Here is a 24,793-nt window from a genome sequence, read left to right on the forward strand (position 1 = left end):
ATATCTAGGTTTGGGGCCGCTGAAACAGATTTATTACGGCGAGTCATTGGCCCGCCGCTGTAGCGCGCCGCAATAGCTATAACTATTGCGGCGGGATATTGGCCCGCCGCAATAGATCTCCTCTACAGCGGCTGGCCCAATTCGCGCCGCAATAAGGCCACCTATAGCGGCTGTTTTGCCACCCGCCGCAATAGGTCCGCCGCAATTGCCTGATTTTCTTGTAGTGATTTGTTAATATTGGAAAATTGTTTTCAATTTTTTTAACTGATATAACAATTTAATTTTGAGATAACTTCTAATTTTCTCATAGAAACACTAAAACTCCTATGAGTCTTCTTCAAAAAAATTGCAATTTGTAGAACCCAATAGGCTTAGATATATCTTGAAGACAAATTTATAGAAACTCTTTAGTAACTTGAGTGTAAGGTAAATATTATCTAAAGAAAGCAATTTCATCATGCCACAAGCCATTAAAAATTCTTTTTTGTTATTTTAATTTTGTTATTTCTTTCATTGTTCATCCCATTATTCTTGAAAAGTAATGAGACTTAAAACTCGAGGAAGAAAAAAAGGAAAAATTACTGTATCATTATGTGGAGGCATGCAAGACCTCAATCAGAATCCAAGTCTCCTTGTTGAAAGACCAAAGGTTTCATCTTCCGGTATTGATGTATACATACTTTGGCAAAACAATATTTGGAAATAAATCCAAAAATTTTATTTGGTCATTTAAAACCTATCATATATATATATATATATATATATATATATCAAGTTATCAACTTTATAGTTACTGCTTGGAACTTTTTACTCATACTCTAGGAATATGTATGATTCTTTCAATCTCTTCAACAATATTAGGCCATTTAATAATTGCTTATTTGAATGTGTATTTAAATAAATTCTTCATTGAATTACATTTTCTTTTTATAATGTATATAGTTACATATTTTCTAGATGACAACAAATAAAAAACTTTCTTGGTTATAAAATATTTAGATTTCAAGTTTAAAAAAATTATATTTAATTAGACAAAAAAAAAAAAAGAATTTATGAATCGAATACCAAATTAAATAACATCCTAGTTACCCAGCTTTTAATCCGATAAAAGTTATTGATTATTGTAACATTAACAAGAAATTACACCAATTGTGACTTAATTTGTGTATGTGTGTTCAATTTAATCAAATATTTTACTTTGAAACATCTTCACAAAAGCATTATTATGTTTAGTTTGAATTGTTTAATTGTCAATCATAAACCTGAAAATTGAGTTTTGCCTTTAACAAATACAAATATATTTTTCTTTAATTGAGCCCGTGCTGTTCATAGCAACTCAAATACTTTTAAGTGCGTTTTACATGTATAATTCATAAAATTTAAATTAATCAAATTACAATTCAATTCGATTCAATCATGAATTCGATTCAAATGGATTGTTTGAAAGATATAAAATAATAAGATACCCCCATATGGCATAGCAATTTTAGTTTATATATCATAGATAAGTTGGAAAAATGATTTTTCCCCTCTAATTATCTAAACTTAAAACTGCTTATACACACAGAGATCAGTATTGACTACATGGGAAAAACTTGTTCAATGGATCCTGAAAAGGGCTTTCATGAAGTCCATATTGAGGACAACATAGAAGTAATACTCAGTAAACGTAAAGTAGAGTTATACAATGCTGTGATTGAAGAACGTGAGGATTTCACAGTCGAGGCTGAAGTTCTTCGTGAGGTAACATCCACAAAGTACACCATTCTTCATGTTGCTGCACAATCTGGAAACACAAAAATTGCAAAAAAGATTATCGATTTAGACCCATCACTCTTGCTCGAGCGCAACTCGAAAGGCAACACTCCACTTCATATTGCCGCAAGTTTGGGGCATCTGGACATGACAAATTTTCTATTGTCGCAACACCAACACATGATGGTACCGCTGTTGAAGATTACAAATGAAAAGAATGAAACGGCATTGCATGGTGCGGTACGAAATGGCCACAGTAAGATTGTGAAGAAGCTAATTGAAAAAGATCCGAGCTTGACTTCATTATGCAATGAGGATGGAGAATCTCCTCTCTTCATAGCCGTGGATAGAGGGTTTTTTGATATTGCTGAATATATCCTAGACAATGAAGAATGCTGTGAATACAGGGGAAGTAAAGGCATGAATATCTTGCATGCTGCTGCCATTCGCCTGGATGAAAGTGAGTCCCCTAATATGTTTTAGTTTATCAATTTTAATTTAGTTCATACTAGTGTTTATATACTTTAGAATATTTGTTTCACTATATTCTAAAATAATAAGTATAAATAAAACAAAACAACAGTTAATTTTTTATCTATAAAAAACAGTCTAAAACATAAGTTTTTATTTTTGGGGAAAAAAAAAAAAAAAGTCAATTTACAATTATGAAAGACAGAGAAGCATCTGTTACTATTGAACATTCTGTTTTACTTGTGTCTGGTTAGGAAACAATTTTTATCTAGTTTTTTTTGCTAAAAGTATTATAAATATAAAACTGAAAACTAAATAACATAAGCAGATTGATTTTTTCTGGGGGTAAAAGTGCTGTAGCTAAAAAAAAGAAAGAAGTAAAGTGAAACTCATGATAAGCAAAGATGTGAGAAAAAAATATATTTAAAATGAAACTCATGATAAGCAAAGATGTGAGAAAAAAATATATTTAAAATGAAACTCATGATAAGCAAAGATGTGAGAAAAAAATATATTTAAAATGAAACTCATGATAAGCAAAGATGTGAGAAAAAAATATAGGACCACAAATAGTAGTTTTTTGACCAAAAACAATGCCTAGCTGCAGCTTTTTGGCCAAAAACATTAGAACAATATCGGGCCGTGTGAGGAAAGAAGCTACAAATAAAGCATATTTGTAGTGGGACCAAAATTTAAGCAAAAAAACAAAACTACAAATTTATTGAAAATTCTTTGAGATAATTAGGTACAGTTCATAAACGATCTGAAATATAGACTAGTCGGGTTCAAAAATAATTTGAAAGAAAGGCTATCTATCATGTGTTGTCTTGTGGGTAGTGGAAGAAAATTACCAATATGTTTATCTATATTGTCCCCTGCACTATTAATTATTACTACTTCTTTATTTTAGTTAACTCAATATATTGGTAAAGAGTCGAGAAATAAAAAAATTTGGGTTCAAATCCTAACTGAACTTTATAAGTTAAAATTGTATTGTATCTAAAAATATATATTAAGATTGTTATTGTGGTGGAGTTAAGTTTTTTCTAATTTTTTCATGGGACCGGGAGGGTCTGTTACTAGCTTTACTTTTCCTTAAACTTTAGCAAGATCATGTGGGTCTTGGAAATCTTGGTACAGTGAAATGAGATATGAGTTTGGTTCAGTTGACGTTGTTATGTTGCTTCGGCTAAGATCTGCTACTTTGATCATTGATTTTTTGTAGGCAATTTGTTTAAACTTTCCACTCAAGATTTTTTTACCTGGAAAGCTGTCGTCTCATTCCTAAGAGAAGTGCGTCATAATCTATATGCCATAAGAGATAGCTTTTATCAAACGAAGATCCCTAAGCAAATTTTGGACAAAAGAAAAAAACTCAATATCACAAAAATAGGTAATCCATTTCCCTTTGGGATGCATATTTCTCTTTCTCTCTCTCTCTCTCTCTCTTTATTTTTTCCTTGGATGAATTATATTACTTCTCATTGTTCTGGTTATATACTTTCAAAATAAAAACCCTTTTTTTTGGGGGTCTATCTTTCTATTTTTTGAGATCAATTGAGAACATAATAAAAGCATAGCCCAAATCCATTTTTTTCCTGAATAATTATGCGTGCGCAATATATTTTGATTAGTAATGTATATCAACTTGTGTTCATCATAATAAAACACAAGCAAAGTTTTGTGAATATTATCAAGTGAAATTGACCACAAAGACATTTTAAAGTCTTACATATATAATTATGAAAAAAAATCTAATATAATAATTTCTTTTTCTTTCTTTTATCCAAATATATATATTTTTTTTCTTTTAAGAAGAATTCTAAATATGAATTTGATAATTATAGTAGTTACACCGGCATTTATTATCATGGTATTTGTATATGCACATAAAATTTCAACAAAATATGACTCTGAGGAAAAAATAAAAAGATAATTTACTAATTAGGTGGTTCAACCTTGTGTCCTCCATTCACAAGACAAGAGCCCCAGCAATTATATCTTCCCACTCGCTTTCTTTATAATACACTGCATTAAAATCCATATTTATAATTGGGATTGTTCAATAAATTCAATGATAACTTTCTCTAACAATTGATCACTTGATTCACTATCAATGTTCTCTGGCTATCTATGTTTTAAATTGGTTTTCCAATATAGATTTACCACACAAAACAATTGTCTCTGCTCGAGAGATTTTAAACAAAAAAATCTTACTCAATGCACTCTCTTGATAAGTCGAAATGTGTAATTAAAGAATGTAAAAATAAATAAATAAAAATCTTACTCTATGTGGTCTCTCTCTCTCTCCAGATTTTATGGAAAAAGTTATAGACAAATTTCCAAAGGCAATTGCGGAAGAGGATGACTTTGGCTGGACTCCTCTTCTTTATGCTGCACACTTTGGCGAGGAAGAACTTGTGAAACTATTTTTGGACAGAGATTTTTCCCTTGCTTACAAACAGAACAACGAAGGCATGTGTGCTCTTCACATTTCTACCAAGGAAGGACATGTTGACGTAATGAGAATGCTCATTGAAAGATGTCCATATACTTGTCAATTGTTCGACAAAAGCCATAGGACAGCTCTTCATCTTGTAGCGGAAAGTGGACATACAAAAGCCCTTAAAGTTTTTTTCCAAAATAGGAAATTCGCTTTCCGTGATCTCATGAATGAGCAAGATGATGAAGGAAACACCCCTTTTCATATCGCTGCCGCAAATAGGCATTATGCACTATTAATGAGTCTGGCAGATGTTAGAAGAATGAGGGCTCCTGTGAACAAAAAAGGGGAGAGTATTCTCGACATTATTCAAGCAGATAGTGAACTGATGGAAGATGAAAAGGTAAGCCATGCAAATCTTAACGTAGAATAGGCTTAAGATAGAGTGTGTTTAGATAACACTTATTTGTTGAAAACTGAAAATTTATTGCTGAAAACACTGCAACAAAATAATTTTTAAAGGTGTAAATAGTACTGTGGGATCCAAAACTGTATTAGTATGCGCGTTTTTGTATTTTTGGCTGAGTCGTGAATAGTGCCGTGAGACCCAGCCAAAAACACAAACGTTGAAAATGCACCACTCACCGCTATCCAAACTCACACATAATCTATGGATGACAAATTATAAAACTTTACTCAAAGAAAGTGACATTTCTCTGAATTGCTTTTGTAAAGATTAATATGGTAATAATTGGTGAAATATAAAATCAAATACTTAAAATAAGAATCATGCATGTACTCAAATGGGAAAATTACAATTTTAGGCATTAGGAAGTGACATTTCTCTCTAAATACTTGCAGAAGATAATCGTGTCAAATTTGGGGAGACACAACGTTCTACGGAGTTTGGACACAATGGTTGACAGACAGGCTACAAAAGTGAAGAGTTCTAAGGCAGAAGGAACTGGTGCTGCTAATTCTTCAGAGGAAAATGGTAAGAAAGACAAAGAAGACGATAATATGAAAGCCCAAAAAGATAAAAAAGATGATATCAAGGATTTGGCCAACTTCAATCTAGTGGTCGCCACAATCATTGCAACTGTAACTTTCGCAGCAGCCTTTCAAGTTCCTGGTGGAACTGGTGGTGACGGCTTGGCAACTTTAAGGGAAAAAGGCAGTTTTGTGAAATTTCTGATATATGACTCGTTGGCATTTGGGTTTTCAGCTGTCTCAATTTTTGCTAACTTTGCGTATCCGTTTTTAGCAAAAGCTACTCGTATCACATACCCAATAATGTTCTCCTTGGTATTAACTGAATTCTCCCTTATCTGTTTGGTCCTTGCCTTTATAGAAGGCACAAGATCAGTCTTGACTGAAAATTCATGGCTTCCTGAGGTCGCGTATGCCTCTCTTTTTCCCATTTCGTTTTTCTTAGTGAGACCAATTATCGTTAGGAAAACTTTCCTGTTCTCATCCCGTAAACTACCGTGGTACCTTTGAGTTCAGTTCAGTCTTAGCTCAAGATTCCAACATTGATCCCCACTAGCTCTTCATGAGGTAGTAAGTAATCACATGTCATCAATTTCATCCTCAGTTCTAAGGGTTCGTAGTCGTAGCACCTTAATTTTCCCTTATCTTCATTTCTGCAACCTATGTGGTATTTTTACCGAAACTACAGAGTCCTCTGGCAGTTTGTTTAATAATTTATGTATAAATTGCTTGTATCTGGGTTGAAACATGAAAGTACAATGCAATTTGGTCTATCGGCCTTTATGGTTTGTCTGTCTCTTTGTACTTAATAATAAAGAACAGTTTGGAATCTATGTAATAGTTGGTTCTTGGTTTGTAATGTTCCATACACAATTATGGTAGATTGTGATATGAAAGGAATGAATTCCGTTTGTGTTTTAAGAATAGTCCCGCATTGAAAGAAGACAGAACTTTCGTTGGATATCTAATATAAATTTTGTCACAAGCACCGAACTTTTAACCCAAAATTTTGTGTGAAAATTTTGATAAAATTTCTAATGCCTAATACTTCTGCGTTAACTTCACAAAAGATATACCATTTTCACACCGTTAGCATTAGCATTAACATTGCTTTTTTTGGGTTATATATATATATATATATATATATATAAATTTTTTTTTTTTACATTAAGGCTACACAATCAATATATATTTACTTTCACTACCCTTTCTCTCTACCTCATAAAACCATCAATGGAAAACAGAACTTTCAAAACCCAATTGCATAGCATAGACCCAACCAGGTCCTTCCTGAACCAAGACGCATGTGGCACAACTCTTTCCTAGCGTTAGCCAACAACTCCAAGGCCCGAATTGGGGTTGAGGGTATCCAGGTTGGAGAATGAGGTTCAATGGAGCTGTTGATAAATCAATTAGTGCTGCTCATATCTCTCGTTCTCTCTATGCAATCTGCATTTGGTGTGAGGCAAAAAGCACAACTGTTTGATGAAATGCATGAACCGAAGTTTCCTTCACTAAAACTAAGATGTACGGGATTGGGCTTGGGCATAGAGGTGGGAAACTCAAATTTTAGTCCAACTTTGGTTTGGGTAGGACCGAGCTACTTTTTAGGGCAGATAAAACCCACTTTTTGTGACCCTTTGAGTTGGGCCAATTTGGTTGGATTGGCCGAGTTTAGTGACTAGTCCTATGGCCCCTAACCTTGATATCTTTAACGTAAAAAAGTTTGAGAATTGATAAACACTTTAAGAGTCTCCCAAAGCCAAGTACCTAACCTAGGACCGAGCTACTTTTTAGGGCAGATAAAACCCACTTTTTGTGACCCTTTGAATTGGGCCAATTTGGTTGGATTGGCCGAGTTTAGTGACTAGTCCTATGGCCCCTAACCTTGATATCTTTAACGTAAAAAAGTTTGAGAATTGATAAACACTTTAAGAGTCTTTTGTCTCCCCACCTCCCCCCCCCCCCCCCCCCCTGCGTAAGTTACTTCAATAGATCACTAAAGAATTTTTCTTTCCTTTTTGAAAATCTTTTGTACATTGTTCCGTTAGGGTCCGTTTGGTTGGAAGGGTGGAAAAGTAGGAAGATAGAAAATTGTGAGAGGATGGAAAAGTGGAAGGATAGAAAAAAAAAATTTTATTTTCTCAGCTTTTTGTTTGGTTGGGAGTGGAAAAGTGGAGGGATGGAAAAAATGAGTTTGAATAAATTTACTCATATACCCTTGTTAAAGAATGATGCCAAATTAAAAAAAGTGATAAATAACCACACAAAAAAGAGCAATCACCCAAAATTTTTTATAAAAATAAAAAACATGTTCCAAAAAAAAATCACATCCAATAAAAATAAAAATAAACTATCATGCCCAAGCCCTAAAAAATCAAAAGAAAAATAAAATTACAAAAAAAAAGAAAAAAAAAAAAAAAAAGAAAAGAGGGCAACTTTGCTGCCCATGGAAAGTGTATCGTTCAGCACTTTTCTCTCCTCATTTTCCTCCCTAATTGAGAGGATAAAAAAAGGTGGGCCTGGAGGGAAAATTTCCCCCACTATTTTCTGTCTCTCTTGTTTTCTCTCCCCAACAAACAGTAAAAAATGTCATTTTCTACCCTATTTTCCTCTCCCTATTTTCGATTCTCCCCGTTTTCACCCCAACCAAACATACCCTTAGTAAATCCCTTACTTGAATTTGTTAGTATCTTATATTCGTAGATCATACTTCTTTTCATTTTCTTCTTTATACTATTTAGCACATATTTACTTTAATATATATATTCTTTACTTGAATTTCTTAATACATTATTTTCTTGCATACTTTGTACCGGTCACTTAATCAGAAAACTAATAAGAATATTTCTTACATTTTTATATTCTTTAGTACATAATTCATTTATTGTATTCCAGATTTCATTTTACTTCTTTATTACTAAATTGTTGTTTGTACCTGGGTTTTATTTAGCTCCAACTAGTAAAGTTTATTATTGTTGAATAAGAGATTTGATGTTTGAACTCTGTCTATATCAAAAACTAATTAATGTTTTAATTTAATAATATGGAGCAATCATCATGGAGTAATGTTATAAGTTAAAATTTCATCGTATCTATATAATAATAAAAAGTAGTTTAAACGGTTTTCTTAGAGAATTTACAGAGCAAGCTTGCGGAACTAAATGATATATATTCAAGTTTTTTATTATTATTATTTTAATTTTGTTTATTGCATATAACTTTTAAACGGAGATCAACCACAATTTTTTTTTTTTTTTTTTTGAAAGGTCAACCACAAAATTTTGTTAGACAAATGTAACAGGATGTTCATAGTGGGTCTTGCAATACTTTTTTATGGTGAAAAACGGAAGTGGGTCTAGCAAATACTTCAATCTTCATGACTCATGGACACGTTTAACAATAAATAATATGTACTCAACTGTTTGAAATTGTTCGTGACCCTTTGGTTGGGTTGGTCGGGTTTGAAGGATTGGTGACTGGTCCAAAGGCCCTTAACCTTGATGTGCTTAACAAAAATAAGTTTGAATACTCTATTCTTCGGACCTTCTTAAAAGTTGAAGAAAAATAAAAAATTAATTTTTTTTGTCTCATATATATATTAAGGAAAGAGCAAAAATTTCTCCCAAATTTGGGGCCCTTGTTAAGTAACCTCTTAGACGATGGTCTAAGTGGTCCAGGCTTAGGCCCGGCTCAGTTATGGCATTGGGAACAAGTTGTAAACTAACTTTAAAAAAAGAGATTACTTTAGTTTGTGTGATACCATCGTGCTTCACGCCCCTAACCACTTTAATTCAAGTCACCCCACAAGTGGATCATAGTAAGAGCAATTACATCAGTCGGTGTAAAAGATTCCATCTATTTTACATAAAAAGCCTATTTTTTCTATTTTACACTATCAGTTTTACAAAATACCCACATCAGTTTATCTATTATACACACTTTTTTATTAAAATAATATTTTTCCTCAATTTTTTTATTATTTCCCACCTAACCCTCCTTTTTCCTCTGAATACACCCCTTTCTTCTTCACACAATCCTTATCTCTATCTCCGCCTCTCTGTCTTCTCCTTCTTCTTCTTCTTTTTTTTTTTTTTGAGAATCTTTTTCCTTCCTCTTCTCCGTCAACCCATCACAACCACCATCATCATCACTACCTGATCGGCGAACCACTCAAAATCAAACCAACCCAAGATAAAAAACCCACCCAACTTGAAACCCACTGATCAAACAACGAGAAATCAGTGAGTTGATCGGCGACGATTTGATCAGGCTTCGTGTAGTAGTGGTTTGATCTTGATCAGCGAGCTGATCGGCGACAATGGTTTGATCTTGATCAAATGAGAAAAAACGGAGAGTGAGGGGAGAGTGATCGGCGGCGATTTGATTAGGCGGCGTGTGGTTTGATGTTAATCGGCGGCAGTGGTGTGATGTTGATCGGCGGTGAGAGATTGGTGGCGATCGGCAATCGTGGAAGCTAGAGGAATGAGATGAGAGAAAGAGATAGCTGAGAGTGTATTTCGCCGTTCTGATCTGATTGAGAAAACAAAAGAGGTGAGAGTCAGAGGGGATAGAGAGAAGAAGAGAGGGTGAGAGAGAAAAAAAAAATACTAAAATATGATATGCAAATGCTACAGTAACCGTGCATATATGCACGGTTACTGTAGCAATTGTGCATAAATGCACAATTTTGCCCCAATTGATGTGGGTGTTTTTTGATCCAAACTGTGTAAAAAAACTACCTTTTTCTATTTTGCACAAGTTTACACAACTTGATGTAATTTCTCTAAACTTAGTAAATTAACTCTTTTTTTTTTTTTTTTTTTTTTTTCCTCTAGAAGAGTAAGATTACACGTTGATGCTTTGCATCCATCATTTTAATCATTTATTATAAAACATTGTAAAGAGTAATACGAGGGACATAAAAAGAAGTTTACAACTTTTACAACAATAACTTGTCATGCATTGGCATAGATTCCCCTAAATTGGTGCCATGCATAACAGGGACACGTAGAACTTCCACAAAATATATAAGAACAACGAAATCCGCATCACAGCTCTTGTCTTAGTGCATAGGCAGGAGCTACTAATATAATTCACGAACTATAAATTACAAGTATATTATAAGATCAAAATATATATAGTCAAGAAAGAACACAGCATAACTAAATGATTAAAGTAACGTATAAGAATATTCCAAGCCTAAGAGGTGAAATATAATAAGCTAAGTATCAAGGATATGTACAGATTAATAAGGAGAAACCAATATGTGTCTTAGATCTCAAGCATAAAAGCAAAAGTCACGAGTTCATAATAAATAAATAAATAAATAAAAATTGTAAACTTCGAATATTCCAAAGGAAATGTCCAGAGAAGGAAAAGTAGAAAGCTTGGTTTTTAAAGTTCTACTTACTTTAATAATACACAACCAATCAGTGAAGCAAAAAATCACCATGGTTAATTATCAAAATTCACGGAGTCTCAACTCAAAGAAATTAAACATAGTGGAGTTAGTACGAATTTCTTTGATCTCACAATTACAATATCCTATAAAACAAATTAAAATTAAAGTCTATTATCGATAATAATTCTATTAATTTAATTGCTTTCATATTGTGGATTTAAAATTTTTCATTATGGATATTAATAAATCCTTTGTGGATTTAAGAACTCACATTTAGTTAAAACAATATCTACTCAATAACAATAATAATTAGCTAGTTCGTGAGAATCACTTTGAGACTACACGTCACAGAAATATTACAAGAGTGCAAGACCCAAACAAACAATAGTGAGAATCACTTTTTCTTTGTTAAATTCTTTTCTTTATAATTTCTCCCTTGTAATATATATCCTTAACTTGGATTCTTTGTTTTATTATATTCATTGCTTGTACTTCCTAGATACTTAACTATGGCAACGGCCTGCCGGGTACGTCCATAAATTTGAACTTGTGTCTTAGAGAATAGAGAGTACAGACAATCATAAGGAAAGTTGTGACGGCGAGCTAGCTAGCGATTGATTATATCACCCACCCCTCTGCAGGTATGAGCTCTCATTTTCTATTTTCTTTTTTTGATATTTAGTATTGTTTAATAGAAGTTTCTAATAGCATCAGCCACCTAGTTTTGTCAGAAAACTGTGATATGATTTTCGCAGTAGAAGTAGCAGGTTAGAATTGAAGGGTTATAGTTTATGTTTGGCAGGTTATGTTTGTGTGGGGGTCAAGATAAGGGTAGTAGATTACAATATCGGCCAATCCAAATTCCTCAATTAACCTCTTAACCCTAATATGACCTTTTTACTTAAAAGGTTGATATGACATGACTCACGTAACCTGCTTGATAAATAAATACCGTATTAGGTGGATATAGATAAAACATTTTTTTTATTATTATAAATATATTCTATTGTGTTGGCATAAGCATGACAGATCACCTACTTCAAAAATATAATGAAAAATGATAAACGTATCTTATATTTTGAAAACACATAAATTATAATAACTATAACCAAATAAATTATACACTAATTCTAATTTACAATAACATCAATTAAAGTACAAATATTTTATTTCAATCTAATAAAATTCGATTAAATTTTAGAATATAAAATCTATAAAAAAAAAGGTTGAGAAGGGTTTTCATTTTTTTTTTTTGTGTGAAAATGGTAGGTACCATAGAGTAACAATGAAAATTTTATCAATATAACCAAATTGACCATTTATCAATCTATCATAGCAAGTTGACCCATATTGACACAAACCCAATTATCCTAAAAATTAACCTCCAAAAAATTGTGCTGGGTTAATATTGTGTTTGTGGGTCATTTGAAACCTTGCTGCCCAAGAAATGATGAGTCTCTTGCTGTGATACCTATTACAATTTGATAGCGAGATGCGCATGTGTGAAAAGTTGCCCAATAGTGACCACTTAATTATCTTTTTTTTTGTTAGACTTTAATCATCTTATACACCATTATTCACTATCTATAGGGCATAGTTCACTCCCAAATTGGTTTATAGAACTACATGAAAATTCAAATAATCATTCATATATATTTTTAGTCACATGACCTATTTAGTAAATCATGCATCTTGTTAATTAAATAATTTCATAAATAATTTATTTAATACACATTGATGATTTAATGAATTTCCATATAATTAGGGGTTAAAGGAAATTAAATTCTCTAAATCGCCTTAGAGGAAATCTTTGTCCATATATTAATTAGTTCAGATTATTTGTTATGACTAATGTGTGTTATGAATAATGGGGTTTACTATTATTATTATTATTAGTTGAAAAACACACACTCAAAGGGACAGGAAATTGGGTTTTAATATAAAGATACACTATAAATTCCACAAAATATCATGATAACTTTTAAGGAGAGTACAATAAGTTATATTACACACAATTTTTTTTTTTTATTATAAAGGGGTTTATTTAAATTGATTTACTTATTCTTAAAAATTATAAATTGATTAAAATTAAAATTATACTTAAATAAGGTAAGGTGTGAAAATCGTAAATAATAATAATTGTGATCCAAAATTGTAATTTGCAATTATTATATCTTCCTCGTAATTTACAATAATTTGCAATTTGAAATAATAGTAATTCAAGTAAATAAAATTACTTGAATTTGCAATTTAAATTGTCATCCAAAACTTTTGTTTAATTTGCTGTGATCAAAAGTTTTGGATTTAATTTGTTACTAACCCTTTATAGTGAATTTTCTCTTGGGGGAAAAAAAAGAAGTTAAAACTCACTCTATCTCTTGTAGCGTTTTAAATTTTTTTTTTTTTTGGGATGGTTAATTAATATTTTAAATATAATTTGAAGCTAGGGTTTAATTCGTTACATTTTGAAAGCTTACAGTTTAGTTTTCTATGATCAAAAGTTCTGGATTTAGTTTGACTAACCCTATTATAGTGAATTTTCTCTGAAGGGGAAAAAAAGTTAAAACACTACTCGGAGAGAGAGAGAGAGAGAGAACTTCCCTGTCATCCGCCGTACATTAATTGTACACCAGCACACACCTCCCAAAATTGGTTGCCCTCAACTCAACCTCACCTGTAGTGTTAGCAATTGTCTGCATGGAATTTCTAAGAACCTCATTTCCCACATGTTTAACCCCCTTCAACCCAACTGCTTCCCATTATCCATATGATTACCCTCCTCTTTTTCTCTTCTTCATTCTCAGCTTATCATGATGAGCTGCTCCATTTTTCTCCTTTTATAATTGATAATCTAATGTCTTCCCCCTGCAAGATTTTAATTCTCTCTCTCTCTCTCTCTCTCTCTCTCTCTCTCTCCACATAACAACCAAGCTATCAAGAAAGTTGAGTAATTTTTATTTCATATTTTTTTTACTGATACAAATAACTTTTTCTTTTTTTGAAAGTAGACAATAGCTGATATGAATAACTTGTGATCGGTACGTAGTTTGACAATTGAGTAATTATCATTTCTTTCTTTTTTAAAAATTTGTTGTTGCTTCTTCTTAAGCCATTGATGAAAAGATTGAATGCAAAGTGGTGTTGCTCAATTGAGAGAGAGTGAGAGAGACAAAGAGAACCTAGAATCATATGAGATTTTTCAAGATTTATTGTCGAATAAATTGATTTTTTATGTTTTTTTTTTAATTTTTTAATTTTTATTTTTTTAATTTTCATTACATTCCTTTTCGTTCATTTAGGATTCATTTGTTTCAACATAATTTTTCAAATACTTCCTCTAGTTGAAATTGCTAGTCAACTTCAAAATATTTTTAATTTGACCTAAATAATATGGGGCCTAAATTGTTTTATGACCTTAAGGGGGTATTTGGTTCACTATGAGGTGCCTTTAATGTGATGCATATTACGATGATGTGACATGAGAATTTTGGTTTATTTTATTTTTTCTAACACTACCATAATTTATAATGACAAAATATATTACATGATCTTAATCTCATTACCTTCCTGAATAATGTAATGTTGTATTCTTGTATTGAGATTACATTAATGTAAGATTCCAATAACGTAATATTATGACATAATGTAATATCACGATGAGCCAAACGTTCCCTAGGAGTAAAAAAAATTATGTTGTCAATTCACAATAGCCCCCTCCCCCACCTGGTCTACCACTATGACCCAATCATCTCTCTCTCTCTCTCTCTCTCTCTCTCTCTCTCTCTCTCTCTCTCTCTCTCTCTCTCTCTCTCTCTCTCTCTCTCTCTCTCTCTCTCTCTCTCTCTCTCTCTCTCTCTCTCTCTCTCTCTCTCTCTCTCTCTCTCTCAACCTACCATTATGCAACCACTGGCACAAGCTTGTCGTAGATTATATTTTTGATATGTTTTGGATTATTGTATGTAATTTATTAATGTGTATGATGAATTTCGGTTATGACAATGGAATGTTTTTAAAATGTGAAACCAAGCACCATAAGAAAAATGAAAAATGTTGTATTCACAATATTTTCAAAATATTTTCACAACAAATTTTAAGTGATAAGTTATTATTGGTTGATGTGGGTGAGAAAAAAAGTAATTTAATTTGTGGATTCAATTAGAACCAATAACAACTTACTACTTATAATTTGTTGTGAAAATATTGTGGACATAACACTTCTCTAAAATAATTGTTTACAAAAAATATATTTTATTTTCAATAAATATTTTATGCCGAAACAAATGAACTCTTAGTGAAGTTATGATGTAGTTTGGATAATCTGATTATCTTTTTATGAACCCTTACGCCATGACTTAGTAACTGAATTTTTGTTTATAACCTCCTTAATTAGTTATATATGCTATTTCTTTTTTCACCGTTATCAACCAAATTGTAAGCTTTTGCCTTTTGTTTTATCGAACTTGATAAATATATATATATATATATATATATATATATTTGCTCTACAGTTATTAGTTTTTATATTATAAAATTTTTCAATACTTATTAGTTATTATATTATTAAAAAATCTGTAATTTACATCATTATTTATGTTTATACTAATTCTTGTGTCGTATTGTATATCTCACAATACACATTTAATAGGCAAACTCTTCCTTTTTCTTATTTCTTATTGTTTTATTTCAATTGAGCATACCCAACAAATGCAGCATTCACATCCGCTTTTTACAAAATATCTCATTTTATTATCTCAAAAATTACTTTATCTATTATATTATACCATTTTACAATACACCTAATATCTCTACTATTATTTTATCATACAACACATTAAAATAATATATTTACACAATAAAATAATATAACTCAAAACCCAATAAAACCCATAGTTAGTGAAAGAGGGAAGAAGAAAGAGGGTGAACGAATAAAACAGAATAAAAAAAAAAATACAAGATAATAAAACAGAATAAAAAAATAAAAAAAAAACGCAAGATACTACAGTAAGTTGCATATATAAGAATCTACTGTAGCAGTATTGTAAATTTTTTAGGATAACCGGATAAAGTATCATTTTAGTGTTTGTGGACTGTAAAATACCATTTTGGGGCTTGCAATACTAATGCTCTTAATGATTTTTTTTTTTTTTTTTTTCATTAATAATCTGTCGTTTGTCTAAAGTCCAAACTCCGGAGCGTAGGTCGAGGGAAATCAGCAATGGAGCGTAAAGGATTTGAACTTTACAACGCAGCTAAAAACAAAGAGGTCTCCTCAAGTACTTTAAGGAGCCTGCTTGAAAAGGTGACATGGGAAAGAAACACCATCCTTCATCTAGCAGTAAATTTTGAGAACAAAGTTATTGCAGAAAAAATTCTCGAATCAGATCAAAGACTTTTGTACAAGACCAACAACAAAGGTGACACTGCACTGCATATTGCAGCAAGGTTCGGGTATACGGAGATGGTAGAGCTTCTAATAAAGTATAGGAAACAAGATGTTGAACAAGGCATGAATCTCTTAAGGAAACAGAATTCAGAGGAAGATACAGCACTGAATGTTGCTGTACGGAAGGGTGAAAAAAAGATTGTGAAATTGCTAATTGATGATGACCCAACACTGGCATTGATGAAAAATAAAGCAGAAGAGTCCCCCCTCTTCCTGGCTGTGGATAGGGAATTTTATGATATTGCTTTGGAGATCCTGAAATTAGAAAAATGCTCCCCGGAAGGAAGGAAAAACATGAATGCCTTGCATGCAGCAGTTATTCGAACTTACAAATGTAAGTCCCCTAATTAATTTCCATTTTTCTATCTATTTTTATCTTTAAAATCCAAAGTAAAGCAAAATTGTTAAAGTAAAAGAGAGAACTAAGGGATAGAAAAATTACAAAGAATGCTTGATTTCTCAATTCAAGCAACTTGCATATTGTTAGCGATAGTCTTTCAATTTCCATGTCGGCTGATTCCAAGAAAAAGAAAAGTTTTATTTCAGCTAATTAAGAATGAGTTAGTTCTGATCAACATAAATTTATAAATACAATAAAATTGATTATTTATAAGATTATGTCTTGAATAATAAAAGTTGTATTTCAATACAAATTATGTAGAGTAGTGAACATAAATTAATAAATAAAATATAATAGATAATTTATTAAACTTATGTTTAAAATAATGATAGTTGAATTTCAGTACAAAATCTATATGGTAGTTATAGGAATATAACAAATTTTAATATATTAGATTTATACATTGATATGTCAACTTTTTCAACAAAAAGCGAAAAGATAATAAACAAAATTATTTTTTATATTGTTGACGTAGCAATAATAAATTTATTATCACATCTGTTTCTGAGAATTTTGTGTTAAAATTAGTAGTACATTTAGTATTCCAAATATGTATGTTTTGATTAGAGAAATCTAGAATAATGCCAATAGTATCACAAATATTACTACATATGCTTCACTAATAGATGTGTGTGCGCATGTGTGTTTGTTTCTCAAAATTAATGTGTCAATTTTTTAACACAACAAGGAAAATATTAAATTTTTTTTTTTTATTAAATTGTTGATGAAGCATCAATCACATTAACTGTCAAGTTAGTTTATAAGAATTCTTTTTTCTTTTTTCTTTTTTGGTAAAACAAATTGCGAAATCATACAGACACACCCAATTTTACAATATATTGAGTAGGTAACTTACAATAAAAATAAATTAGTTTCACATGAGTCAACCACTAAATCATTTGTTGAGGTAAAATCATTTAGAAGGAATAAAAAAGTTCATTAATCAAATATATAAATGGATTACATGTTTTTAGTAAAATTCTAAGGAAGCCATTATTGAAATTTATGTACAATTTTTTTTTTTTTTAATACCAAAAATACAAGAGGGAGGTAGGGAGACTTTTTTAAAAGTCAAGGGAGGCATGGCTTATTGATAAAATTGGTAGTAATTTTAACAATATATTTCTTTTTTTTTTATCTTTTATATAAAAAATAATATTTTTTGAAATATCTAATTGGAAAATTCTAAAGCAGCTCACATGGAGGGCCCCATACCCTAAAAGTCTGTTTTTGAAAACATTAGAAGTTTGTTTGGATACCGTTTATTTTACTAAAAACTGAAAATTTATTACTGAAAATATTGTAGCAAAATAATTTTTAAATGTGTGAATAGTGCCGTGGGACCCAGAAATACATGGTTATACGCATTTTTGCATTTTTGGCTAGGTCGTGAATAGCCATGAGACCCAGCCAAAAATGCAAACGCAAAATAATTTGCACGCAAACGCATGCTAGGTATGGTCTCAACACGGTTACTCGATCAATTACTTCAGAAATTGGTCATTTTAGTTAAACCAATTTTCAGAACACAACAAATAGTCTATGTTATTAACTTCTTTTTATCTATCTTAGCTTAAAAATTTTATAATTTTTGTTGTAATATATAAATTAAAGCTCATGTTACCGTGGCAGCTACTTTTGATTTAGCTGTTGAAGGCAGTCCCTTTAAATCCACAAGCGGATGAGTAAATGCCACAAACAAATTCCATTGCAAATGTATCAGATTCGTTGTATACATCACCTGCGGGAAAGTTAAACCACTTCACGATCAGAGAGAAATATCTCGTAAAGGTAAGTCCCTTCTCTCTCTCTCTCTCAAAAATTAAATTTCATTCTATATTTAAAATTTGTAGGGGTTAGCAGCATGTTGTAATTATCTCTAATATATATATATATATATATATATACATATAAAATCACAATAAATGCATAATAGTAGAATATTTAGTGTTATATACAAATGTAATTATAAAACTGGTAAAGTATTTTGTGACCAAATAAGAGAGCTAGATTCATGTGCATTACACGTGTTTCTAACTAGTAATAATATACTCCCTACGTCTCAATTTATTTGCTCTCTATTTTATTTTGGAATGTTCCAAAATATTATCCTCTTTCTAAAATTAAAAACCATTAATTAACTAATATTCCTATTATGTCCATACCTTATTTCTAAAACTATTTTTGATAAATTTATTTAGGGATAGTTTTGGAAACTTATACATTTGTATACAACATACAAAATAATAAATGATATTCCCTTATAAGATTTTTGAAACAGGACAAACAAACTAGGACAAAAGGAGTATATAAAATTGAATATTTTGACTTTTAGTTGACTTCACAATATTTTACCACATAAACTTTCAAGTTCTAATAATTTTTCACGTCATTATTTTTTCTATTATATATTACTAGCTTGTAACTCCATACATATGCATAGATATATTTAAAAAATACACATTAAGATGCATGGTATAATTCTTAAATATATAATTTAAATATTATTGATAGTCATTCTTATTATTTTTTTTTAACTTTTTAAAAAGTCTTGTAAGAATGTTATTAGGTAAAAAAAATGTAAATTATCACAATAATTCATTAATTATCACAAGAATGTTTTAAAATATTTTTATATTCATTAATTCTAGATTCTTTGGTTTTTATACACAATAACTCACTTAAATGGATATTTATGATATGGTCCCACGTTTGATTCCAAAATTAATAAATAAAAATCTCTTTAAAAATAAATAATTTAGGACACATGGCGCAAAATTGGACTTCAATTGTAGAATCCAATTGGATTTTCTCTAAACTTTACCTATTAATATATATATATATATATAGAGAGAGAGAGAGAGAGAGGACTTATAAGTTTGAATTGTTTTTAGTTATACATAAAAAAGACTTATAAATATAAAATCATTCAAACTCTCTCTTCCTCTAATTTTATATATAGAGTTAGATATATGATTGTGTTTTTTATGATTTATTTATATTGGACTTCTCGTTTTCTATACTAAATTAACTCATTTGGTACAAAAATTAAAAATTTTCGACTAGATGGGACATATATATATATATATATATATATATGGGTAAGGGTGTCAATGTTCAACCCAATCCGCAAACCCGACATAGGTTTTTGCGGGTTAGAGTTGGGCCTTAATGGGTTTGGGTCATAAACAGGTCGACCCGAAAGCGATACGATAAGAAACGTGTCATAAGTGGGTCAACCCACGTAACCTACAATAGACACGTTTGACACACCAATTTATTTGTGTCAACTCGAAATGACCCACTTAACACAACCTGTTTAGCTTGTATAACAAATAAATATTCATTTTATTTTAGATTTTTCAAATACTTTTTATATCCAACATATAATTTAAATTTAAAAAGATAAGTGAATAATTACAAAAACTTATAAGGGATATAATTGGAAATTAAAACTTTACAAACCCTAGATCTCTAAACCCTATAAACCCTAAATCTCTAAATCTTCTTATAAATATCTTTTTTTTTTTTTTTTTTAGCCATACTACTCACTCTACTATCTTATAGTCTTACGCCAAATTCTCAAACTCAAAGTCTCAAACTAGTTGTTTCTCTCTCTCTCTCTCTCTCTCTCTCTCTCTCTCTCTCTCTCTCTCTCTCTCTCTCATGTGTTTAGTGAGTTTTAGAATTAAAGAAAACTGTTTTCTTAGTGTTTTAAAATTCTGCAGTAATTTTTTCTACATAATGTTTTTGTTCTATAAACTTTAGTCTACTGTTTGCTCAAATCCTTTCAATATTGATACTTAGCATCTAGCAAGTTCTAAGGATATAATATTTTTGTTGAATTATGTTATTTTATTTTTGTTAAACTATATTATTTTGAATTTAGGTTGAAGTGTATGCACTTTTTTTTGGAGTGTAAAGAACTTATTTTAGATGAATATTATATTTTTGTTAAACTATATTATTTTGAATGTGGGTTGAAGACTTGAAGTGTATGTTCTACTTTTGAGATGTAAAAAAAAAAAATATTTCTAGATGGATACTATATTTAATATTATGTAGGTTGAAATGAATTGTGTTACATTCATATCAACCCAACACAACTCATTTATTAAGCATGTCAAATGGGTTGGGTTAGGTCAAGCTGCCTTATTAACAGGTCGGGTTAGGGTTGAAGGAACATGACATGATTGTTAAATGGGTCGGGTTAGGATTGAGCCATTTAGTCGAATACCCCTACCTCGACACGACACGAACTCGACACGTTAACCTGAATTGACACCCCTATATATGGGTTGGGTTCAAGTTACACCTGGTATAACTCTAAGCAATGTTACACCACCTAATAACTTGTTATAAAATTTATATTTTGAAAATCTCACCGTTGAATTACATGTTTTATATGTTTTTAACATTCTTGTCAATTTTCATGTCAATTGGATGTTATTTACTATTGGATCCATAAGCTCATATTCTATGCATTATTTTAAACTACAAAAATTTTAATTTAAACAATTAATTAATGATATGACTATTAATCTTTGATCGCCATGAAAATTTGCAAGCATAGAGAATATACGAAGATAATGTAATCTAATGGTGGATTTGTCAAAATTCGCATCCAATTAAAATATATTAAGTGGTGTAATATTACTTAGAGTTACACCAGATGTAATTCGAACTCAACCCTATATATATATATATATATATATGACTTATTAAATTGATTTGTTTTTAGTTCTATTAAAAAAAAAGGCTCATAAATATAAAATCATTCAAAAATTATGTGTGTTTATTTATTTATAGTTTACTTATATTGGACTCCCCATTTTTTACACTAAATTAACTTATTTGGCACAAAAATTTAAAAAAAAAAAATAGATTAAATGGGACACATGTCACAAAATTAAACTCTAATTGAAATCCAATTTTTACATTGAATTAACTTACTTGGCACAAAAATTTAAAAACTTAGATTATATGAGATACGTGGCACAAAATTAGACTCTAATTGAATTTCAATTTGAAATCTAATTAGATTTTCTCTTAGTTTTACCTATTATATATATATATATATAGAGAGAGAGAGAGAGAGAGAGAGAGAGAGAGAGAGAGAGAGAGAGAGAGAGATTGGGGTAGTTACACTTTACTCCCTTAAGTTTAGAGAAATGACATTGTACCCTAAACATAAAGGAAAAAAACACTTTCCCCACAACATGCAATTGACCAAATTCTGTGAAATTAATATTAAAAATATTATGTACTAACTTGCAAAGTTTCAAACTTATCTTATTTTATAATGAAATTTATTGTTTTAAATTTTTAATTAAAGTGTATTTTGAAATATTAAGTCTAAATTTTTCTTATTATTATTTTTTTCAATGGGTTATGGATATGTTTATCATTGGAAGTGTTTTGGTGCTTGATAAATTTTGTATTTTTATTCTATATATATATCAATTATTATTTTACTAACCATGGTTAAAATTTTGTAAAGAGATCTTCTTTTTAAAATATTAGAATATTTCATTATTAATACAAATAAAAAAGAGGGGAGGGGAAGGGGGGGGGGGGGGGGAGAGTTTTAATTTCTTCAAACCTTAAAGAAAGGAAGTATTTTTTTCCCTTCAGGTTCAAGCCCTTCAGGGTGAAATTTCATTTTCTTAAACCTCAAAGAATGAGAGTGTAATTACCCCTATACTCTTTAGTTGATTTTACATTATATTCTATATTTACCCTACATTAAAATCTGACCAAATCATATTTTTTTCAAATAGTAGAATATATATATATATATTATTTCATATATTTAACTTATTTAAACATATAATCTAATTTTTTTCTATACACATCCTATATATAATATATATACTTTTAATATATATTGTATAACAATCTTTAAAATACATGTCTCTACTTCTCTTATAGTACTCTCGCAGTCACTCATTCTCTTTTTGTATCATCTTTATATCATCAATATGTTAAGCCATCTCTTTTAGGATTAATAAAACATCTCCAACCTGACCTACCTCACTATCACCCCTTGTGTTGCGGGTTAGCTTTTCCCCACGCGTGACAGAGTCAGAAATTTTTCTCAATGGGAGCCAAGGTAAATGTATTATTGTATTCTGGTATCTTTAACACTTAATATAAATGTGTATGAATTCATTTTTGAAAAAGAAAAAAAATATTTTGCTAAAGAGATTTCCTTAAATATTTTTATAAACATATACTTTAAAAGCTCATAAAATTAATGACTTATATATGACAAACAAAGTCAATATTAAAAAGAAATAAAGGAGTCAATAATAAAGTAAAGAGTTTTTATTTTTTTTTAAAGGGTCATTACTTAAAATTTATTCAAAATTTTGAATATTTAACATTAACATATGATAGGGGGTCATTTTGGAAAACCAGAGGGACCTTGGTCTCCCTTTCCTTCACCACTGCTCCCCGCCTCACACTATTGTAATCCCTAGGTGGGTTTGTAAAGTCCATTGTCTGTTTTTTCTTGAATGCCATTTTGTGGTTACTGTTAACTATTAGTTTGCTTGTTAGGATAATTTTATATCCCAAACGTGTAGAATTCTTTGTCAAGATTGTGTTAGGTGAGGGAAAGGAGTGGTATGCCACAAACACCCCCATCTATCTATCTATCTATCTATATCTATATATACATACTAATAGCCAAAACTGAAAGAAAATCCAATTAGATTTTAATTGGATTCTTATTTTTGTGTCACGTGTCTTGTTTAATTTTTAATTTAGTACCAAGTAAATTATTGAGTGTAAAAATCGAATTAGATTCTAAATTGGATTTCAATTTAAATCCAATTTTTCGCCACGTGTCCATCTAAAGTTTAAATTTTTGTGATAAGTGAATTATTGGGTGCAAAAACCGAATAGTCTAAAACCAAATAAATTTTCAATTTATATATATATATATATATATTTTTTTTTTTTTTATAATGAGAAACCATTACATATTTTAGAAATATATGATTTATAAAAGTGTAAGCTAATATCATATATAATTTGAACTTCTTTTCAAAAAAATTTTAATTTGAATTGTATAATTGTGAATTTTTTTAATGGTACCCTTGCATATGCACGGGCCTACATACTAGTCTATATGTATAATAATAGGTGAAGCTGAGAAAAATTCAAATTAAAATTCTAAATTAGAATCAAATGTGGGATCACATCATAAATATCATTCAGGTGAGTTATTAAGTACAAAAATCAAAGAGTTTAGAATAAATAAATCATAAAAAAATAATAAAAGAGCGCTTCACAATAATTTAAAATATATATATATATATATATGGACAATTTACATTTTATACCTAATAATATCCTTACAAAATTTTTTAAGGGGTTAACAAAATATAAAATGACTATTAATAGTATTTAAATTATATATATAGAAATTATATTATGCATCTTGTGAGGACACGATTTGTAACGACCCATATTAACGTTGGGTTCGCACGTAAAAAGGCCCAAACAATATCATTTGTAGAGCATAGGTTTGAAAGGCTAGACCTTGGTCACAAGATAGTGGGTTTTTCACGGTGGGTTTTCCATGGTGTTCATACATAATTAAAGTGTGTGCGCCCCTGGAGTCTTTCTCCAGGAGGCGGGCTGGGAGGCTCTGGTTTTTGGCCATTTTTCCCAGCCCCCGCTCTTGATGGCTTCCTTCTCTTTTTATACTAGCATGTATTCCTTATCCTTCGTCCACGTGTAGGATCAACTTTTTCAATACTGATACTTGTCCCATCAGCCCATATCCGGAGTGGTTGGGGGTGGTTGTAAAAGCTGGAAAGTATGGCTCTGTCAGGTGCAGAGTATTGAATGGCAGTAAGGGCAGTTTTCCCTGGTCGT

The 24,793-nt window shown here is 30.5% G+C and overlaps 2 protein-coding genes across 4 annotated transcripts in view; both read left to right on the forward strand.

Annotated features, from left to right (window-relative positions):
* LOC126717487 (ankyrin repeat-containing protein NPR4-like) overlaps positions 1–24,793 on the forward strand; it is a 105,991-nt gene that overhangs the window by 52,797 nt on the left and 28,401 nt on the right. The gene's annotated exons all lie outside the window — the stretch shown is intronic.
* LOC126717486 (ankyrin repeat-containing protein At5g02620-like) overlaps positions 1–24,793 on the forward strand; it is an 87,516-nt gene that overhangs the window by 22,554 nt on the left and 40,169 nt on the right. For 2 of the 3 annotated variants that reach the window (XR_007652618.1, XR_007652619.1), the window contains 4 exons: positions 1,568–2,215; positions 3,452–3,619; positions 4,540–5,072; positions 5,531–6,226. Coding sequence is in view for 1 of the 3 variants with exons in the window: in XM_050419231.1 (XP_050275188.1) it covers positions 1,568–2,215; positions 3,452–3,619; positions 4,540–5,072; positions 5,531–6,064 (1,883 nt within the window). In the remaining 2 variants the exon portion in view is untranslated. The remainder of the gene's footprint in view (positions 1–1,567; positions 2,216–3,451; positions 3,620–4,539; positions 5,073–5,530; positions 6,227–24,793) is intronic. The other variant, XM_050419231.1, reaches the window with a different exon arrangement.

The sequence above is a fragment of the Quercus robur genome, chromosome 3 (genome assembly GCF_932294415.1).
Source record: "Quercus robur chromosome 3, dhQueRobu3.1, whole genome shotgun sequence".
Taxonomy (NCBI): Eukaryota; Viridiplantae; Streptophyta; class Magnoliopsida; order Fagales; family Fagaceae; genus Quercus; species Quercus robur.